Source organism: Sturnira hondurensis, unplaced genomic scaffold, assembly GCF_014824575.4.
Source record: "Sturnira hondurensis isolate 20B ecotype Veracruz unplaced genomic scaffold, ASM1482457v3 Scaffold0007036, whole genome shotgun sequence".
Lineage (NCBI taxonomy): Eukaryota > Metazoa > Chordata > Mammalia > Chiroptera > Phyllostomidae > Sturnira > Sturnira hondurensis.
In genome coordinates, this window is record NW_028079667.1 from 2671440 (window position 1) to 2688187 (window position 16748).

Below are 16748 nucleotides of genomic sequence, written 5' to 3' on the forward strand. Positions count from 1 at the left end.
ATGTGTAATGTTTTTTACCTCTTTTATTAAGTAAATAAAAGAGGTGAATACCTCTGTTATTTACCTCTTGTTTTATCTCCTTCAAAATTAACTGAATAATCATGATCGCATGTGCTGGAAACCCCCTAATATCTAATGGAGTAACGGTGTAGAGGGCCCCCAAAGCTAGCGATGACTAACCCACGGAGGTGCTGTGCCTGCCGTCCTCACTGCAACAAGACACTTGCTATTCCAGGTCCAATCCCGTCTTTGGTGGTGAAAAGCAAAGCCCATCTGACCCACCAGTCACTAGATACTTGTGAATAAATAGCACATGCATAGTTTTCCTCCTATTTTGCAAAAGCAATACAAATTCCTAGCAGCAAACTAAGTTAGCTCTGTGTCTTGGTGCACACGGGCTGCTATAATGGAATGCCATAGAGTGTGTGGCGTGTAAACAACAGGCATTTATTTCCCACAGTTCTAGAGGCTGGGAAGTCCGAGATGAGAAGGTCGGCAGATTAGGTGTCTGGTGCCAGCTCGCTTTCTGGTTCATAGACTCTTGCTTTTCACTGTTACCTTAGATGGGAGAAGGATGAAAGACCCCCCTGAGGTCTCTTTTATAAGGGCACTAATCTCATTTATAAAGGTTCTACCCTTATGACATAATCACCTCCCCAAAGACCCACCTCCTGATGCAATCACTTTGTGGGTTAGGATTTCAACATATGAATTTGAGGGGGACACAGACATTTAGTCTATAGCACCCTGCCACCTCTCCTGCTGTCACAAAGCTCCATTTGTCTAGTCACCTTTGTTACCTAGGCCCACTTCTCATTTCTTACCTCTGGCACTATCCCAAGTCCTCTACGCACTGCAGAGCGCTGATCCAGTCAGGCCCAGCTGAGCTAAGTCACCGCTTCCCAAGCAGCATTGTCCCTAGGAACCCGCTGGCCTATTCTGATTACCACACTAGGAAGGGTCTTTATGTCATTTCTCCATGTTCTGAGATATGAAATTCATAGCTCCTTTTTGCTGCCATCTTCTAAGTAACTTTCCACTTCCTCTGAAAATGAGGCAGGTACCATTCTGCATCCACAGCTTCCTTGATCATTTGATGTTGTGCCTGCCCCAGGTGAACACATTTCCTCAATTTACAACCCAGCTTCTTACACCAGTCAAACTTCCTCTCCTCTGAAATGCCTGACAGCATCAACCAACCAGAAGAGACTGGCATGAAACAGGCAGACTCTTTACAGCCCAGGGGCAGGATTTCAGAGCTACCTTTTTGTGTGTTTCTAGCTACAATGTCAGTGAGAAAGCGGGGTCTGTCAGTGTCACAGTGCAGAGGACCGGGAACCTGAACCAATACGCCATCGTCCTGTGTCGCACAGAGCAAGGCACCGCCAGCTCCAGCTCCAGGCTCAGCTCCCAGCCTGGGCAGCAGGACTACGTGGAGTATGCTGGCCAGGTAGGTGGGCAGTGGGGGGAGATGCCTCTGAGTCCTGAACTTTCTGCAAGAGCTGTGATGTGGTTGTAGGCTGCTGTGGCACCTTCCCACTTCTTTTTATATGACGACCTCCCTCTCCACTGGCATCTTTTCTCAAATAATTGTCCTATGGTCCTTTCCCACAGTACTTTGTCCTTCACAGTCTGCCTAATCTCCATGGACACAATACTGCCAAAGGTGAAGTGGTGTCCGGCTTCACTGTCTTTACATTTTGATTCATGACCAAAAAACCCCCTAAAAACACAGTCTCCAAAGCATCATATTCTACATTCGACCTTTGGTGTCCTAACCTTTTTTCTCTGCCTTCTTTACTTGAAGGGAGAGAAGAGAGTGTGGGGAGATCAGTTGGGAAGCTCTTGGGTGGGCTAGGAGAGAGATGATGGGAGCTTAAGCTGCAATTATAAAGTGAAGAAGTGCAATTATGAGGAGAGGAGTGGATGGTTCAACAGGTGAGTATGCCAGCATCTGATAGGACGTAGCAGTGCACTAGATGGTGGGGCAGAAGGGGAAAATGGGTGGTGATGCCCTTGCCAGGAAGGACACCATACGAAGAGCAGGTTTGGTGAGGGTGTGATCTTGACTTTGCTTCAAACATGTTGAGTGTGAGTTGCCTTAGAAACAATCAGCGGACAGCTACATACGCTGGGAGGGAGTACAGAGAGGCGCTCTGGGGTAAAGAGAAAAGTTTGTAAGTCTCCATAGAGCAGGGATGGTAATTAGTGCCAAGGTGTGAGTGAGAAAGAGAAAAAGGAAAGAATGAGAGCCAAAGAGAAAGGAGGGGGCTGAAACGGTAAATCCTTTATGGCCGAATGCCTCTGTGTGTCATCCTTTATGTGTGGCAGGATGCCTGGCACTTGTTAAGACTTCATTAAATTTTTTTCAAAGTAATTTCATCATCCTTGTGGGAACATAAACAACGGAAATCATAAAGAGGAGTGGTCTCTCTGAGGCATTTCAGATGGGCTCAGGGAAGGCCTCTCATGTCAAATTTAAATGAGGAATTAGAAAAGAAGAGATAGGCCAAGAGACTTTTAACAATGATAAAAAGGCATGCACTCCTGTTTTTCAAATAAAGATAAAAGGAAGTGGGTTCTAGATCCTAAATAGAGATCTGTGGAGTGTTTCCTTTAGTTGGAAATGTTTTGAAACATGGAGCTTAGTAAAAATTTGGTTAGCTGATTAGATTGTAATTTCTGTTGATGAAAATTATGTGTTTTCTAGAGGTTTATGACTATTTTTACACGTTTTGCTTGTCTTATTTACACAAAGTGCATTCCAGGCCCATTTCCTGCCCTTTCAATTTTGAACAAATCTATAGCCCTATTTCCATTTGAAGGTTTTATCTTCCTCGTATTTTTAGACAAAGTAAAACTGAGCCTTGTAAGTTCACAATTATATGCACATAAAGTCATTTCTCTCTCCTTTGTACCAGGCTAATATATTCACATTATAGATCTGGCCCATCATATTGGCAAAGGGTCTAGTCAAATGTAAAGTTAAAATTTTGTCTGGCTTATTCACAGTGTAACTTTTTCTGAATTCCAACCTTGTGACAGGTGCAGTTTGATGAGCGAGAGGACACCAAATCCTGCACCATCGTCATCAACGATGATGACGTGTTTGAGAATGTTGAAAGTTTCACCGTGGAGCTCAGCATGCCAGCATATGCCCTACTAGGGGAGTTCACCCAGGCGAAGGTCATTATCAATGACACTGAGGATGAACCCACATTAGAGTTTGATAAGAAGACCTACCGGGTCAACGAGAGTGCTGGTTTTCTATTTGCACCTATTGAAAGAAAAGGTCTGTTGGCACCAAAGGTGACAAGGAGCTATAGAATAGCTTTGGTTTATGGAGTCCTTTCTATGTACCAAGTGCTCATGTACCGTATTAACACGTATGTCTAAGTACTTTACATCTGTTAACTCATTTAAATCCACTGCACAACTGTAATCAAGATCCTACCTAGTGAGTACTATCAGAAGGCTTCTCTTGTTAGTCCGGGCTGTTAGCCGCCCCATTATTCTTTAATGGGACTAGAAGACTTTATATTTGGTCTCGCAAATATTCATGTACTTGGGATTCTTAATCAATCACCCAATCCATAAAATATTTATAGCTTTGGTCAAGGATGGAAATTACAACTTGCAAGAACTGATTTCCCATCTTAGTTCTTGAAAGACAGGAAATGTGTTTGAAGATTTCCTTGCGTGAATGTCACATATAGAAGTCAGATGAGAAACACACTGTGTGTAGGAACTAAAGGTCAGTTCTTGAGGGGCTGAAAATCAAAGTAAAGATCTTATGGATTTATGATTGTGCAATATTGAGACTTTAAAACTCAGGAAACTAAACCTTTATTCAGAGCCACACAATGCTTATAAGTGATGATGTCAGGTTTTTCATTGAAGCTGCTGACTGGGTATTAGTGTGACAAACACAATAGACACTACAGGCCCTTGGTGGCGCCCCTTGGGCAAGGAGCCAGGCCCATCGACTGCTCAGGACCAGCAAGCTGGGCCCAGACCAGGTGTCACCCAGGGCAGTGGCAGCACCAATAAGTAAAGTCACGTGACAGAGAGGTGGGTTTCGTTTTGCCTTTCTTTTTTTAAAACAAGCTTGTTTTTCCTTGGCCACTAAAGTATAGGAGTTTATTCAGGAAAGCAGTAAACTGTGCTCATAGCACTACCTTGAAGACACAATTACTTTGCTTCTTAAAGCACCAAATATATCTTTTATCTTTCCACCCGCTGTGGTCGTAGATGGTGGGCAATGAGTCTTGTGAATTAATGGGGCACAAAGTTTACAGAATAGGAAATTCATATTAAGTTGTTTGGTGAAGTATCTGGGGTATATTACATCCTCAAGTGGCTTATACCATAAGCTCAGAAAAGACTGTGGTGCAGGAAGGTTTCATGCCAGGGTGTGAACACTAGTAGTGAGACAACATGTCAGACGGAACCAAGGTCACTCATTTGTCAGAGATTGTAAAACTTGAAAAGCGCCCATTCAGATGCTTTGGTTTCCTTGCCGTTTTGTCTTTCAGGGGACCCCAGCAGCAGTGTCTCTGTGATCTGCTACACCGTCCCTAAGTCTGCTATGGGAAGCAGCCTCTATGCTCTGGAGTCGGGTTCAGACTTTAAATCCAGAGGGAGGTCTGCTGACAGCCGTGTGGTATTCAGGCCTGGTGTCACCATGTCTACCTGTGACATCATGCTCATTGACGACAGCGAGTATGAAGAGGAAGAAGAGTTTGAGATTGCCCTGGCAGGTGCTTCTGACAATGCCCGCATTGGAAGGGTGTCATTGGCCAAGGTGCTCATCAGCGGTCCCAACGATGCCTCCACTGTGTCCCTGGGCAACACGGCTTTCACTGTCAGTGAGGATGCAGGTAATGAAGAACATCTCAAGGGTTCCATCACCCATCCTTTGATCGCTTTCTTGAATGATTTCCTCTTAGGTTTGAGAATGTCCTTAAGACATTGAGAATGTTATTCCTCACTGATACCATTGTTGGTCGAGTCATTATATAATGCTAGGCATTGCAACCAAGAATGGAAGGATGTAAAGAATAGAGAGTTTCATTCACTATTCTTGCTCTGGTTACTGATGGCAGGGAGGGATCTGGCGTTCAGCTTCACTGACTGACCTCTGTGGTGCAGAGAGAAAGCATGGTGCTAAGCATTTTGCCTTGTGCAGGAGGGGGATGTGGTCTATTGAGAATGGAGGTATATTATTAAGTACACTTCTGGCTGTTAAAACAAATTCTAAATTGTTAGTGTTTTCACTAATGGAACTGTCTCATTCCTATAACAGCCCAAAGCAGTCAGGGAGCAGATTTCTCCCACCCAGATTTCTTTCCTGTCCTGGATCCACCGGGGTCCTCCTCATGCTGCTGGCAGACATCCCACTAGAAGGGGCAGTGGCTATGAGGAGTATTTACTGATCAGAGCCACCGGACAAGGCCTTTCACCTCTTTGAAGGTGGCATTTTGAGGGCATGTGGGAACTGATATTTTTGAGTACTTCCAGAATGCCAGGTACCATACAATGTGCATTTCATGCATTCTCACTTAGTCTTCTGTAGAGAAGACAACATTATAGAGAAGAGAAAATGGAGACAGAGTGGTTAAATAGATCATCAAAGATCAAGTGGTTAATCAGCCAGAGCTGAGGTTAGAAGCTGGACCTTTTTACTGTGCATTGCTTTTTTCCCCATGCACCAAATGTCCAGTCATGGCTACATGTCACCCCACAACATTCTGACTAGAAAAATGTGACTGATGGGTTTTCATATAGCTTTTCTCTCACCTTGACTGTGAAAACAGCTAAAAATATACATGTATATCATTAGGACCCCATGAGTATGATTTCACAGTGGACCAGAAGATGAGTTTCATTCCTAAGATAAGCAATAAGCACATATGGTTTAAGTAATGATGTGTGCACCACTCAGATAAAATGGGGAAATCAAGCCAGTTAGGAACATTTAATTAGGAACATTCAGCTTCAGGCCCCATAGATTCCCCTAGCTGGTTCTTTCTTAATTGACTATTCTCTAACTCATCCCTGAGGCACTAGTCTCAGAGCTTCTTCTCCCTGAATAGGCTTGTGATGTTTTTCAATGGATCTTCCCCCCTCAAGTTCATTGTTTGTCTGTGAGCTGTCTCCTTTGTGAAACCACAAAACCACTTTCCCCTCAGGGCTCCCTCTCCAGGGCCTCCAGGAGGCCCTCCTCCAGGTCTGCTCTTCCTCCTGGTGTCAGTAGAAGGGCGGTGATGCCGCTCAGCCCTCCCGGGAGCAGCTAGCGCCAGAGCATCCCTGAAGTTGGATTGGACCGGCCAGCTGCTGCTGCTGTGTAGGAAGTGTGGTTGTGAGAGCCCCACTGATGTCCTGGCTCAGGGTTGACCATGCAAATCTCTCTGATCTCACGCCAGGCACAGTGAAGATTCCAGTTATCCGCCATGGGACTGATCTTTCTACCTTCACGTCTGTCTGGTGTGCGACGCGCCCCTCGGATCCAGNGAGCATCCCTGAAGTTGGATTGGACCGGCCAGCAGGATTAAACTGCTGCTGCTGCTGCTGTGTAGGAAGTGTGGTTGTGAGAGCCCCACTGATGTCCTGGCTCAGGGTTGACCATGCAAATCTCTCTGATCTCACGCCAGGCACAGTGAAGATTCCAGTTATCCGCCATGGGACTGATCTTTCTACCTTCACGTCTGTCTGGTGTGCGACGCGCCCCTCGGATCCAGCTTCCGCCACTCCAGGAGTTGACTACGTTCCCAGCTCTAGGAAGGTTGAGTTCAGGCCAGGTGTCACTGAGCAGGTGAGCACACAGCAGTGGAAGGCAGGGAATGCTGGGAGTCTAGTCCGCTGCCCAAACTCTCTGGAAGATGCTAAAGTCCCCTTGCAGTACAACTCTCTTCCCTTTCCTCAAAAACACAAACATACAAACAAGAGAACAAATCTAGAAAGATTGTTCCCAAACTCGCCCAGTGACATTTTCGGCATCTGATATCCAGCACCAGAGATTTAGGTTAGAAACCACACTTGTTTGATGTAAATATCTAGCAACAAAACAGCCAAGCACGTATAACCAAAGAATATAATTTTATGGATTAGAAAAAATTTAAGACCACCAAAGAAAGGCAAGTTCTTGCCTTTTCCCTAATTTCCCCCAAACAAATGGGTGTTATATGTTCAGCATTTCAGTAAGATTTGCTAAAAAATTTTAAATTGAGATATAATTGATGTATAACATTATATTAGTTTTGGGTGTACAACACAATGATTCAATATTTGTATATGTTGCTAAGTGACCACCATACTAGGTCTAGTTGACGTTCTGACTTCTCTTCTAGGACTGCACCTTAACGATCTTGGACGACACTCAGTATCCGGTCATTGAAGGGCTGGAGACATTTGTGGTTTTCCTCAGCTCAGCACAAGGTGCCGAACTGACCAAACCCTTCCAGGCTGTCATTGCAATTAATGACACATTTCAGGATGGTAAGAGATTGGGGGTGCCAGCTGGTGGCTCAGAATGTAGCTCTGTTTTTTTGCTTAACTTCCACATGTATGACATTGGAACTCATTCACATCTCATTCAAGAGATGTGTGAGGGTGTGTGTTGTGAGGGTGTGTGTACATGTGTATATGTCTGTATGTGCACCAGCACATGCGTGCACATACTTTTACACAGAAATACGGCAAAGAAATAATTGTTCATGTTTCTGGCACTCCGCTACATACACCAAAAATACGTAAGCCTTGTCTGGGCTATGTGTGTCCTCAAAGTTCGAATTAGAATATATCATGACAAATGACCCAACAACACAGCACCCCCGGTACTGTTGGAGCAGATGGAACTGAACAGTAACGGTGGGTGGAGGAATCATAGCTTTCACAAAGGAGTTGTTATTTAAGCTGAGTCTTCAGGTGTGATAGCGGTTTACCTAATGGATAATGAAATAAAGCTTTGTCAAATAAAGAGATGCAGTATATATAAGGTATACAATTTTGAAAGACACATATTTAGAAAGCAGTGAGATGTTTACTTTTGCTTTGAGCCTGGTCGGAGGTGAATAGAAGGAAATGAAATGGAAAGACAGATTGGAGTCAAGTTCCAAAGAGGTCTCATGTTCTAGCCTAAGGAATTCACAGCAGAGGGGAGCAATGGGTGCTTACAAGCAGAGTGGTGTGATTTTTGTTTTAGGGAACTGATACCAGCCATCCTGTAGATGATGTACAGGCATGAGGAGACACTATGTATATAAACAAAATGTCAATTGCCACTGAAGACCTAACCTAAGTAATGTGAGGATGAACAGTAAAGGAAAGTTGCTTCTTAGGAAGAACTGATGAGATTCAGAATTGTCAGATTCCTGAGTTGGGTGGAGATAAAGGCAAACCTTCCACCTCAAGCAGAGGGACCTAATCAGAACCCCCAGTGGTTGGTGATAGAATCCACAATTAAACTCTTATAGTGAAAAGTCACCCAAAAAGGAACGGTAGCCCTGAAAAGTGATCTTCGATATTTTTACTTATTTAAAAAATTTATTCATTTATATAGTAAAAACTGAAATGACAAAAAATGTATACTATGAAAACTATGGAAATTAAGTCTTCCTTTTACTCCTATTTCCCAATTTGCAGATAGGAGTAAGGGTTAATAGATTGTTAAAAGGGAAAAAAGTGTCTTTGACCACACAAAACCCAACAACACCACTGTAGCTTTTAAGAACATTTTATTGAATTTATTGGGGTGACATTGTTTAATAAAATTGTATAGATTTTGGTCATGCAGTTCCACAACACACACATCATCTGTATGTTGTGCTGTGTGTTCACCACCCAACATCAAGTCTCCTTCCAGCACCGCGTGTCCCCCTTCACCCTCTTCTGCCTCCCGCTTTCCCTCTTGTAACCGCTGTACTGTTATTTTGTCCATAAGTGTGTTCGTTTTTGTTTAATCCCTTCACTTTTTGCACCCCGCCCCCCAAACCCCTCCTCCTCTAAGAACTATTGGTCTGTTCTCTAGATCTATGTGTCTGCTTCTGTTTTGTTTTTGTTTGTTTTGCTCATTACATTCCGCATATGAGTGAAGTCATATGGCATTTGTCTTTCTCTGACTGGCTTATTTCACTTAGCATAATACTCTCCAGGTCCCTCCATGCTGTCGCAAAATGTAAGATTTCCTTCCGTTTTCTGGCTGAGTAATATTCCATTGTGTAAATGTACTAACACTTTTTTAACCACCCATCTACTAATGGGCACTTGAATTGCCTCTAAATCTTGACTATTACAAATAAGGCTGCAGTGAACATACAGTGCATATAGTCTTTTGAATCAGTATTTTGGGGTTTTTTTGGATATATTCCCAGAAGTGGAATCACTGCGTCATAAGGCAGTTCCACTTTTAATTTTTGAGGAAACTCCGTTCTGTTTTCCATAGTGGCTGCACTGACCTGCATTCCCAACCAACGGTGCATTAAAGTGCATTTTCTTTTCTTCGCCCTCTCACAACACTTGTTGTTTGTTGATTTATTATTGATAATCCTTTGACACATGTGTGGTGATATCTCACTGTGGTTTTAATTTGCACTTTGTGATGACTGGTGATGTTAAGCATCTTTTCGTATGTCTGTTGGCTATCCATATGTCCTCTTTGGAGAAGTGTCTATTCAGGTCATTGCCCACTTCTAAAAATTGGATTATTTGGGGGTTTTTTGGTGTGGGTTTTATAAGTTCTTTATAAATTTTGGTTATTAACCCCTTATCAGATGTATCATTGGCTAATGTGTTCTCCCATTGAGTAGGAATAGTGAACATACCTCAACATAACAAAGGCCATATTTGACAAACCCATGCCCAACATCATACTCAATGGGCAAAAACTAAAAGCATTTCTTTTAAAATCAGAAACGAGACAAGGATGTCTGCTCTCAGCACTCTTTATCAACATGGTACTGGAAGTCCTAGTCACAGCAATCAGACAAGAAGAAAGAAAAAACTATAACTATCATTACTTGCAGTTGGTATGGTATTGTATATAGAGAACCCTAAGGATTCCATCAAAAAGTGCTGAACTGATCAGTGAATTCAGGAAAGTAATGAACTAACAGAAAAAAAATTTAAAAAAACAATCTCATGGACGATTGCATCCCCCCCCCCAAAAAAAGCCCCATCTGGAAGTAAATTTAGCCAAGGAAGTAAAAGACCTATATCAGAAAATTATAGGACACTGAAGAAAGTCACTGAAGGAGATACAAATAAGTAGAAGCATACACCTTGTTCGTGGACAGGAAAACTTAACATTATTAAAATGTCCATAGTACCCAAAGCAATCTATAGATTCAATGTAATTCCTATCAAGGAATTATCTTGTTATCAAGATAACAACAGTGTGTTTCACAGAACTGAAACAAATATTTCAAAAATTTATAGGGAACCACAAAAGACCCTGAATAACCACAGCAATCTCAAGAAGAAAGTACAAAGTTGGAGAAACCATGCTGCCTGATACCGACTATACTATAAGTGCATAGTAAGGAAAACAGCCTGGTGCTGGCATAAGAACAGACATATAGATGAAGGGACCAGAATAGAGAACCCAGACATAAACCTACATCTTTATGGCCAATTAATATTCAACAAATGAGGCAAGAACACAGAATGAGGTAAAGATAATCTATTCAATAAATGGTCCTGGGAAAATTCGACAAACACAAGAAAAAAATGAAGTTAGGCCACCTTCTTACACCACACACAAGAATATAAAGTCAAAATGGATTAAAGACTTAAATATTTAAGACTTGATGCCATAAATATCCTAAAAGGAAACATAGGCAGTAAAGTCTTAGACATTTCTTGTGGCAGTATTTTTCCTGATATGTCTCCTTGGGCAAGGGTAACCAAAAAAAAAAACATAAACAAATGGGATTACATCAGATTAAAAAATTTTTGCACAGCAAAGGGAACAATCAGCAAAATGAAAGAGAACCACTGTAGCTTTTAACTCTGGTCTGACTTGATGCCTGTCAGGCCAGCAAGAAAAATCAATCCCAAGCATTAGATATGTCAGGCCAGCAAGAAAAATCAATCCCAAGCATTAGATAATCTGCCATGAACAGAAAAGCTTTCTTCCTTGTGTTGCTTTTTACTCGGCAACAAGCTTTCTTCTTGTCTTTCTGTGCTAGGTCGGGTCACTGCCACTCACTTTTCTAACAGCAGAGAACATTTTACTGGACAGCAGAGCCCTAAATGGTAATTGTCCAGAGCCTCATGCTACAGGTGTTAATTCTCCTTTAAACAGTATTCTCTTAAGAGGTTTCTTCTGGGTTTTTCTTACTAATAAATGATAACTGTTAGGCATAGCTCAGATCACGGGTTTGATTTATTTTGCTAATGCCAGCAGTTCTGAGCAGTGGGCGAGTGGCGCAAACAGCTTTCTACATGTCGCCTGGCAGAGTGTCTGGGCGCTTAGCCTTCCTGTTCCGTCCTTTCGGGTGTGGCAGGGCATGTCCAGGACACAGCCAGCAAGTGGGTATCTGCAGCTGGAGCGTCGGCTTCCTGCAGCCCCAGAGGCTAATTTAATGTATGATGGTAGGGACTGCCTCTTTGTGTTAGTCATTAAGAAATTAATAACCGGCCGTCCATAAAATGTTGGTCTCGGAAGGAGACGTGCCTGAACGTAGAGCATTACTGTAGGCATTGTAGGAAGTGAGGAGGAGCAAATGACCTTCACACTGACAAGCCTGGAATAGGGGTTCATACAAACATATAATAATACTGCCTACCCAACTTTGAGTGCCTGCCGTGTGCCAGACACTGCACCGAGGATCACGCACAAATAATCGTGTTAAATTCAACACCCCTGATAATTCTATGAGTTAGATATTATTTCCAATTTATTATGCATTGAAAAAAAAAAAAACCAAGGCTCAGAAAATCTAAGTAGATTGCCCTGTGTTATACAGCTTATAAGTAGCATGGCTGGGATGGAAATTCAAGCCTGTGGACACCTAAGCTTTTTTTTTTTTAATCACAATTTGGCTACGGTCTCTCCCTAAAGTCAAATGAGGCCTTGGGAGTTGTAAGAAAACAGGTGGCAGAAGGCACAGACTGGGGGCCCACCGGACCTTTCAGCACATGGGGATATTTTGTTTGGCCCAAGTAGTTCTGATCTATATGTAGTTTCCTGTTCCTATTTTAAATGGTTGCTATTTTAAAATTTAGGAGACAGGACATTAAAATGCAGACAAGAGATCTTGTTTTGTTTGAAAATGCCAACAAAAGACGAGCTAGAAGTCATCCTCCTCTACACAGGGCCTGCTCTTCCCTCCTCACTGACACCCCATCTCTTCCCTATTGTCTCCCCAGCCCCGGGACCAGCGTGCGTGGCCGCCTACCAGCAGGCTTGTGCTCTTGTCCTTGCTGTAGCCTTAGAAGGGAGTGAGCATTTTTGAGTACTCAAGTCTCTATCAAAACTTTTCCTACACATGGCCCATTTCTTTATTTGCATTATTACCTGTCTGCTTTGAGATGGTGCCCATATACTGAAGCCGGGCAGAAGCAGATGTGAAATTGATTTATTCTATTTTATTGGAGCCACAGACACAGTGGAAACAGTTCCCTCGTCCTGAGAGCTGCACCCAGGCCTTGAAATCGGCTAACCACCTGTGATTTGCCAGCCTAGGGCGGCCCTTCCCAGAGCCCTCCTGCCACGTGGCGGCTGAGGGCTGATGAGAACTGTGGCCGCCTCCCTGTGCCTCCCTCTAACAGTGCCTTCATCTTCCCTTCTGCCCCCCACCCCAGTGCCCAGCATGCAGTTTGCCAAGGATTTGTTACTTGTGAAGGAGAAGGAGGGTGTTCTGCACGTGCCTATCGTTCGGAGTGGAGACCTGAGCTATGAGTCATCGGTGAGGTGCTATACTCAGAGCCATTCGGCTCAGGTCATGGAGGACTTTGAGGAAAGAAGAAATGCAGACTCTTCGCGGATTACGTTTCTGAAAGGGGAGAAAGTAAGTGGATTCGTGGTTGCTGAAAGATGCGATTCTCTTCTTCTTTGATGCCTTCATTTGTCCATAGTGAAGTAATGTAGACAAAGTATGAACATCCTAGGACGTTTCTTATTAATTCATAATATTTTTAGTAATATACGTTCTATGTGCCTATCTTCTTGGTCTTTTAAAACCAAATACATATATCATTGATTGAATTGGGAAATTTAGATGATATGTAATATTTTTGGAATTTAACAGAATCGAATGAGGCTCCTACTCATTCGAAATAACACTAGAGACGAAGACGCCCCACCAGTGTTACCTAAAGGAGGAACAGGCAGTTCCCTAACACCTGGGCTCCTGTCCCAGGGCAACACGCATCCTTAGAGGACCAAACAGGCCATATTGCAGATTCAAGTCAGTAGAGTATCCTCTTGGCAACGTACTTTAATAGTGATGCCCAGTTCATGGGAACTCCCGAAGAACTCCAGTCACTAAGTGTGGTTGCATCAGACTCAAAGCCTGCGACTCAGTCTCAGCGTGTGTCAAAAATATATATTGAATAAGAATCACATTTTTCCATTTTTGGATCTCAGTCGCAGAGAGCTGAGTCAATTGTACCCCTTGGTTCAAAGCACAAGTCCTCATTGGTTAGTCCAAGGCCCTTTTTAAAATTTTGTTTGTTTGTTCATTTTATTTCACCCTTCTTCTCCAGCCACATCCCCTTCCCTACCTCAGAGCTCTTCAGTCTGTTGCACTTAATGTGTATCTTTTCATTTGTATTTGTTCTTAAAAAAATGCTTGTTATTTTATGTGCATAATTTATATTCCATAAAACTGCCATCGGGTTATGTCTTTTTCAAACTTTCACTGTGTTTATTCAGCAATATGTTTCCTCATCCACGTCATTTATGTGTACATTGCACCTGCTACTCCAGACTGTTGCTTACTGTTCTGTGATATGCGTCTACTATGTTTACCACCCACGCTCAGCAGCAGACAGCGAGGAGCCACAGCGATAGCCTCCAATCACCTCCTAACACGCTGCCACCTCTCAACACTGCCGTGCACAGCCTCATACATGTCCACTCACAGATGTGAGTGGGAATTTCTTCCAATACATATCCAACAGCCAAGTTGCTGTACCAAATTGCTGGGCATGCATGTGCTTAATTTTCAAAAACAATGTCAGACGCTTTCCAGAATGTCACTAGCAGTACATCCCGGTATTGCTGCAGCCCAGCGTCCTCTTCAGCACTTAGTCTTACTCCTCTTTTGACTGTTTGATAGTCGAATGTGTGAGAGTGGCATCTTGTTTTAAGTCGCATTTTTCTAATTAATGGTATTTTAAACACTTGTTAATTTTTGAGCTCCTTTTTGTTGAATTTATTATTTTATTTTTTGTTCCTTATTTTATCATAGTGCTGTCTTTTTTCCTGATCTGCTGTGCTTTCTTGTATATTGTAAATATTAATTTCTTACCAGTTAGACATTTCAGATTTTATAAACATATGTGCCCTTTCTCTCACTTATCTATTACCTTTGACTGTGGTGTTCTTAGTTGAACAGAAGTCTTTGATTTTGATATAATCCTATACATCAGATTTGGGGGTTATTATTAGTCCTTTTGAAGTTTAGCATAAGAAGACCGTACCCATTCCAGTTCACCCCACATTCTTCTTCTGTTCACATTTAATAACAATAAAAAAGACATATCTTTCTTCGTTGGGACTCTCAGTCTTTTACACATTTATGACTCATAAAAGCCCTGTCTCAGTTAGGTGTTTTATGAGAATTTTACTGGTGGCAGGTTGAAACGTGTGTTTAAAAATACACACAAATACTACAGATGCAATCTTTATCTTTGAGTCTACATGTCTGTATTTGTTTTAAGTTCAAAAAGCGATTCTCTACCTATCCAAGAGACAGTATATCATTTAATAAAATTTTGAAGAAATACAGTCTGATAGTCTGAATGTTACCCACATGACAGTCTACCTACCGTCAATCATAAGCACGCTTTGGAACCCTCATTTTTAGGCTTGTTAAGCAGTATGTCTGGAACTTATCATTTACTAGAATGTCTTCTTTCAAAGATATCCTGAGGAGTTACCACTAAATTCATACTTTGTATAAAGAAATTCTTATTATAAGAAAAACGTGGTAGAGAAAAAAGGAACATTCTTCAGAGATTTAAAAACAGGTTAACAAGCCACGTATAAATGTTCACAGGGATGTTCTCCTACCACTGAGCGTAACTGGGCAGTATGAGAATGAAACTGCTCTGTACCCACATAGCCTATGCAAGACAGTGGTATAATGGATTTTCAGTGGTTCAGCTAAAAATAATCCCACCTATCACCTGATTCTACTATGGATGCTGCTCCATTATCTAAAATGTTGTGACCTTATTGTACATTTCTCAAGGATATAATCCTGAGTAGGGAATATTCAGTTTGAGAAATACAGTTTCTTTCTTTCAAATAAGGATTTAGGTTAAGTTCTGAGACTTTCATTACTCAGCAGTTTTCAGATGTGACAGACAACATTTGACAGCACATTTGGGAATACTGCAGCATTTAAAGGTGACCTAAGCTTAACAGGAAGGCTTTCTAAGTTCTTTATAAGACTATTCAATGTTTACAATGGAAAAAGAGCGTTATTCAGCTTTCCAGGCTGTCTAATCCACAAGTGAAATCCCTACGTCAGAAATCTACCTTTCGTAACATGTGCAAATGTATTGGTCAGCTCAGGCAAAATGCAGGAAAGCATGCAAATATTCCACCCATGCTTATGAGTGGGTTAATTATTTGATCTTCTCTTTCATAATTTGTTATCAGTAATTCAAAATAGTTTAGAATGATCTCCTACACAGCTCCACATATACGTAGGTCCCATGCAGGCAGGAACTCTTAGATATAAACATTCTATTTTGTAAATTACTGTATTTTTAGGACTAAGACACACCTAGGTTTTAGAGGAGGGAAATAGGGGAAAAAAATTTCGAAGGAAAAAATATTGTAAAATATTTAATGACATAAGTAACCTAATATTTCGCCAATGTAAATGTAACCTACATTTACTAGCCAGGTAAGCTGCATTTGGACTATAACACACACCCCCTTTCCTTCCAAGTTTGGGGGGTGAGTCTCATAGTCCAAAAAATACGGTAAATAGTTTGGATCCTTTTGAATTTGTGTTGACTCTTTGATACTGTAAGAAGAAAAATCATTTCCTAGGAGAGGAAAACAAGTTATTAATATCTCACTGCAAATCCGAATCTTCTTTGTGCCATTGACTCCAGATGAAGAACTGTAGTGTCCTCATCCATGATGACTCCATGTTTGAGCCCGAGGAGCAGTTCAGGGTCCTCCTCGGCCATCCTCTTGGAAACCACTGGAGTGGAGCCAGAGTTGGGAAGAACAACGTGGCCACCATCACCATATCCAATGATGAAGATGGTAACAGTTCCTCTCATGTACACTCGCTGTACATTACAATGACTAATAATGGAATTATAAGTGTTTGGGAAAATGAAAGTGCTATGAAAGCACTTACTGATAACAATCTTGCAGTATTTAGTTAAAAGATTGGCAGCAAATGATCACCCTCTATAAAGCTCCCATAAATTTATAGGTATTTTTAATCTCGTTATTCCCTGCCACACTGCCAAGAGATAAAGAATGAGTGTGGTTAAAAGCAAGGACAGAGATACTAAGAGAGAAAATAACATTATTTAAGTAAGTGGAATTCAGG

At 41.9% G+C, this 16748-nt stretch overlaps 1 protein-coding gene across 2 annotated transcripts in view; it reads left to right on the top strand.

Annotated features, from left to right (window-relative positions):
• The window catches only part of FRAS1 (Fraser extracellular matrix complex subunit 1), a 425396-nt gene that overhangs the window by 369373 nt on the left and 39275 nt on the right, over positions 1-16748 (top strand). The window contains exons 54-60 of one of the 2 annotated variants that reach the window (XM_037051016.1): positions 1282-1450; positions 3046-3292; positions 4536-4880; positions 6654-6814; positions 7350-7497; positions 12805-13010; positions 16297-16453. In XM_037051016.1, coding sequence (XP_036906911.1) covers positions 1282-1450; positions 3046-3292; positions 4536-4880; positions 6654-6814; positions 7350-7497; positions 12805-13010; positions 16297-16453 — 1433 coding nt within the window. Of the gene's footprint in view, positions 1-1281; positions 1451-3045; positions 3293-4535; positions 4881-6653; positions 6815-7349; positions 7498-12804; positions 13011-16296; positions 16454-16748 lie in introns of those variants that run through there. The other variant, XM_037051015.1, reaches the window with a different exon arrangement.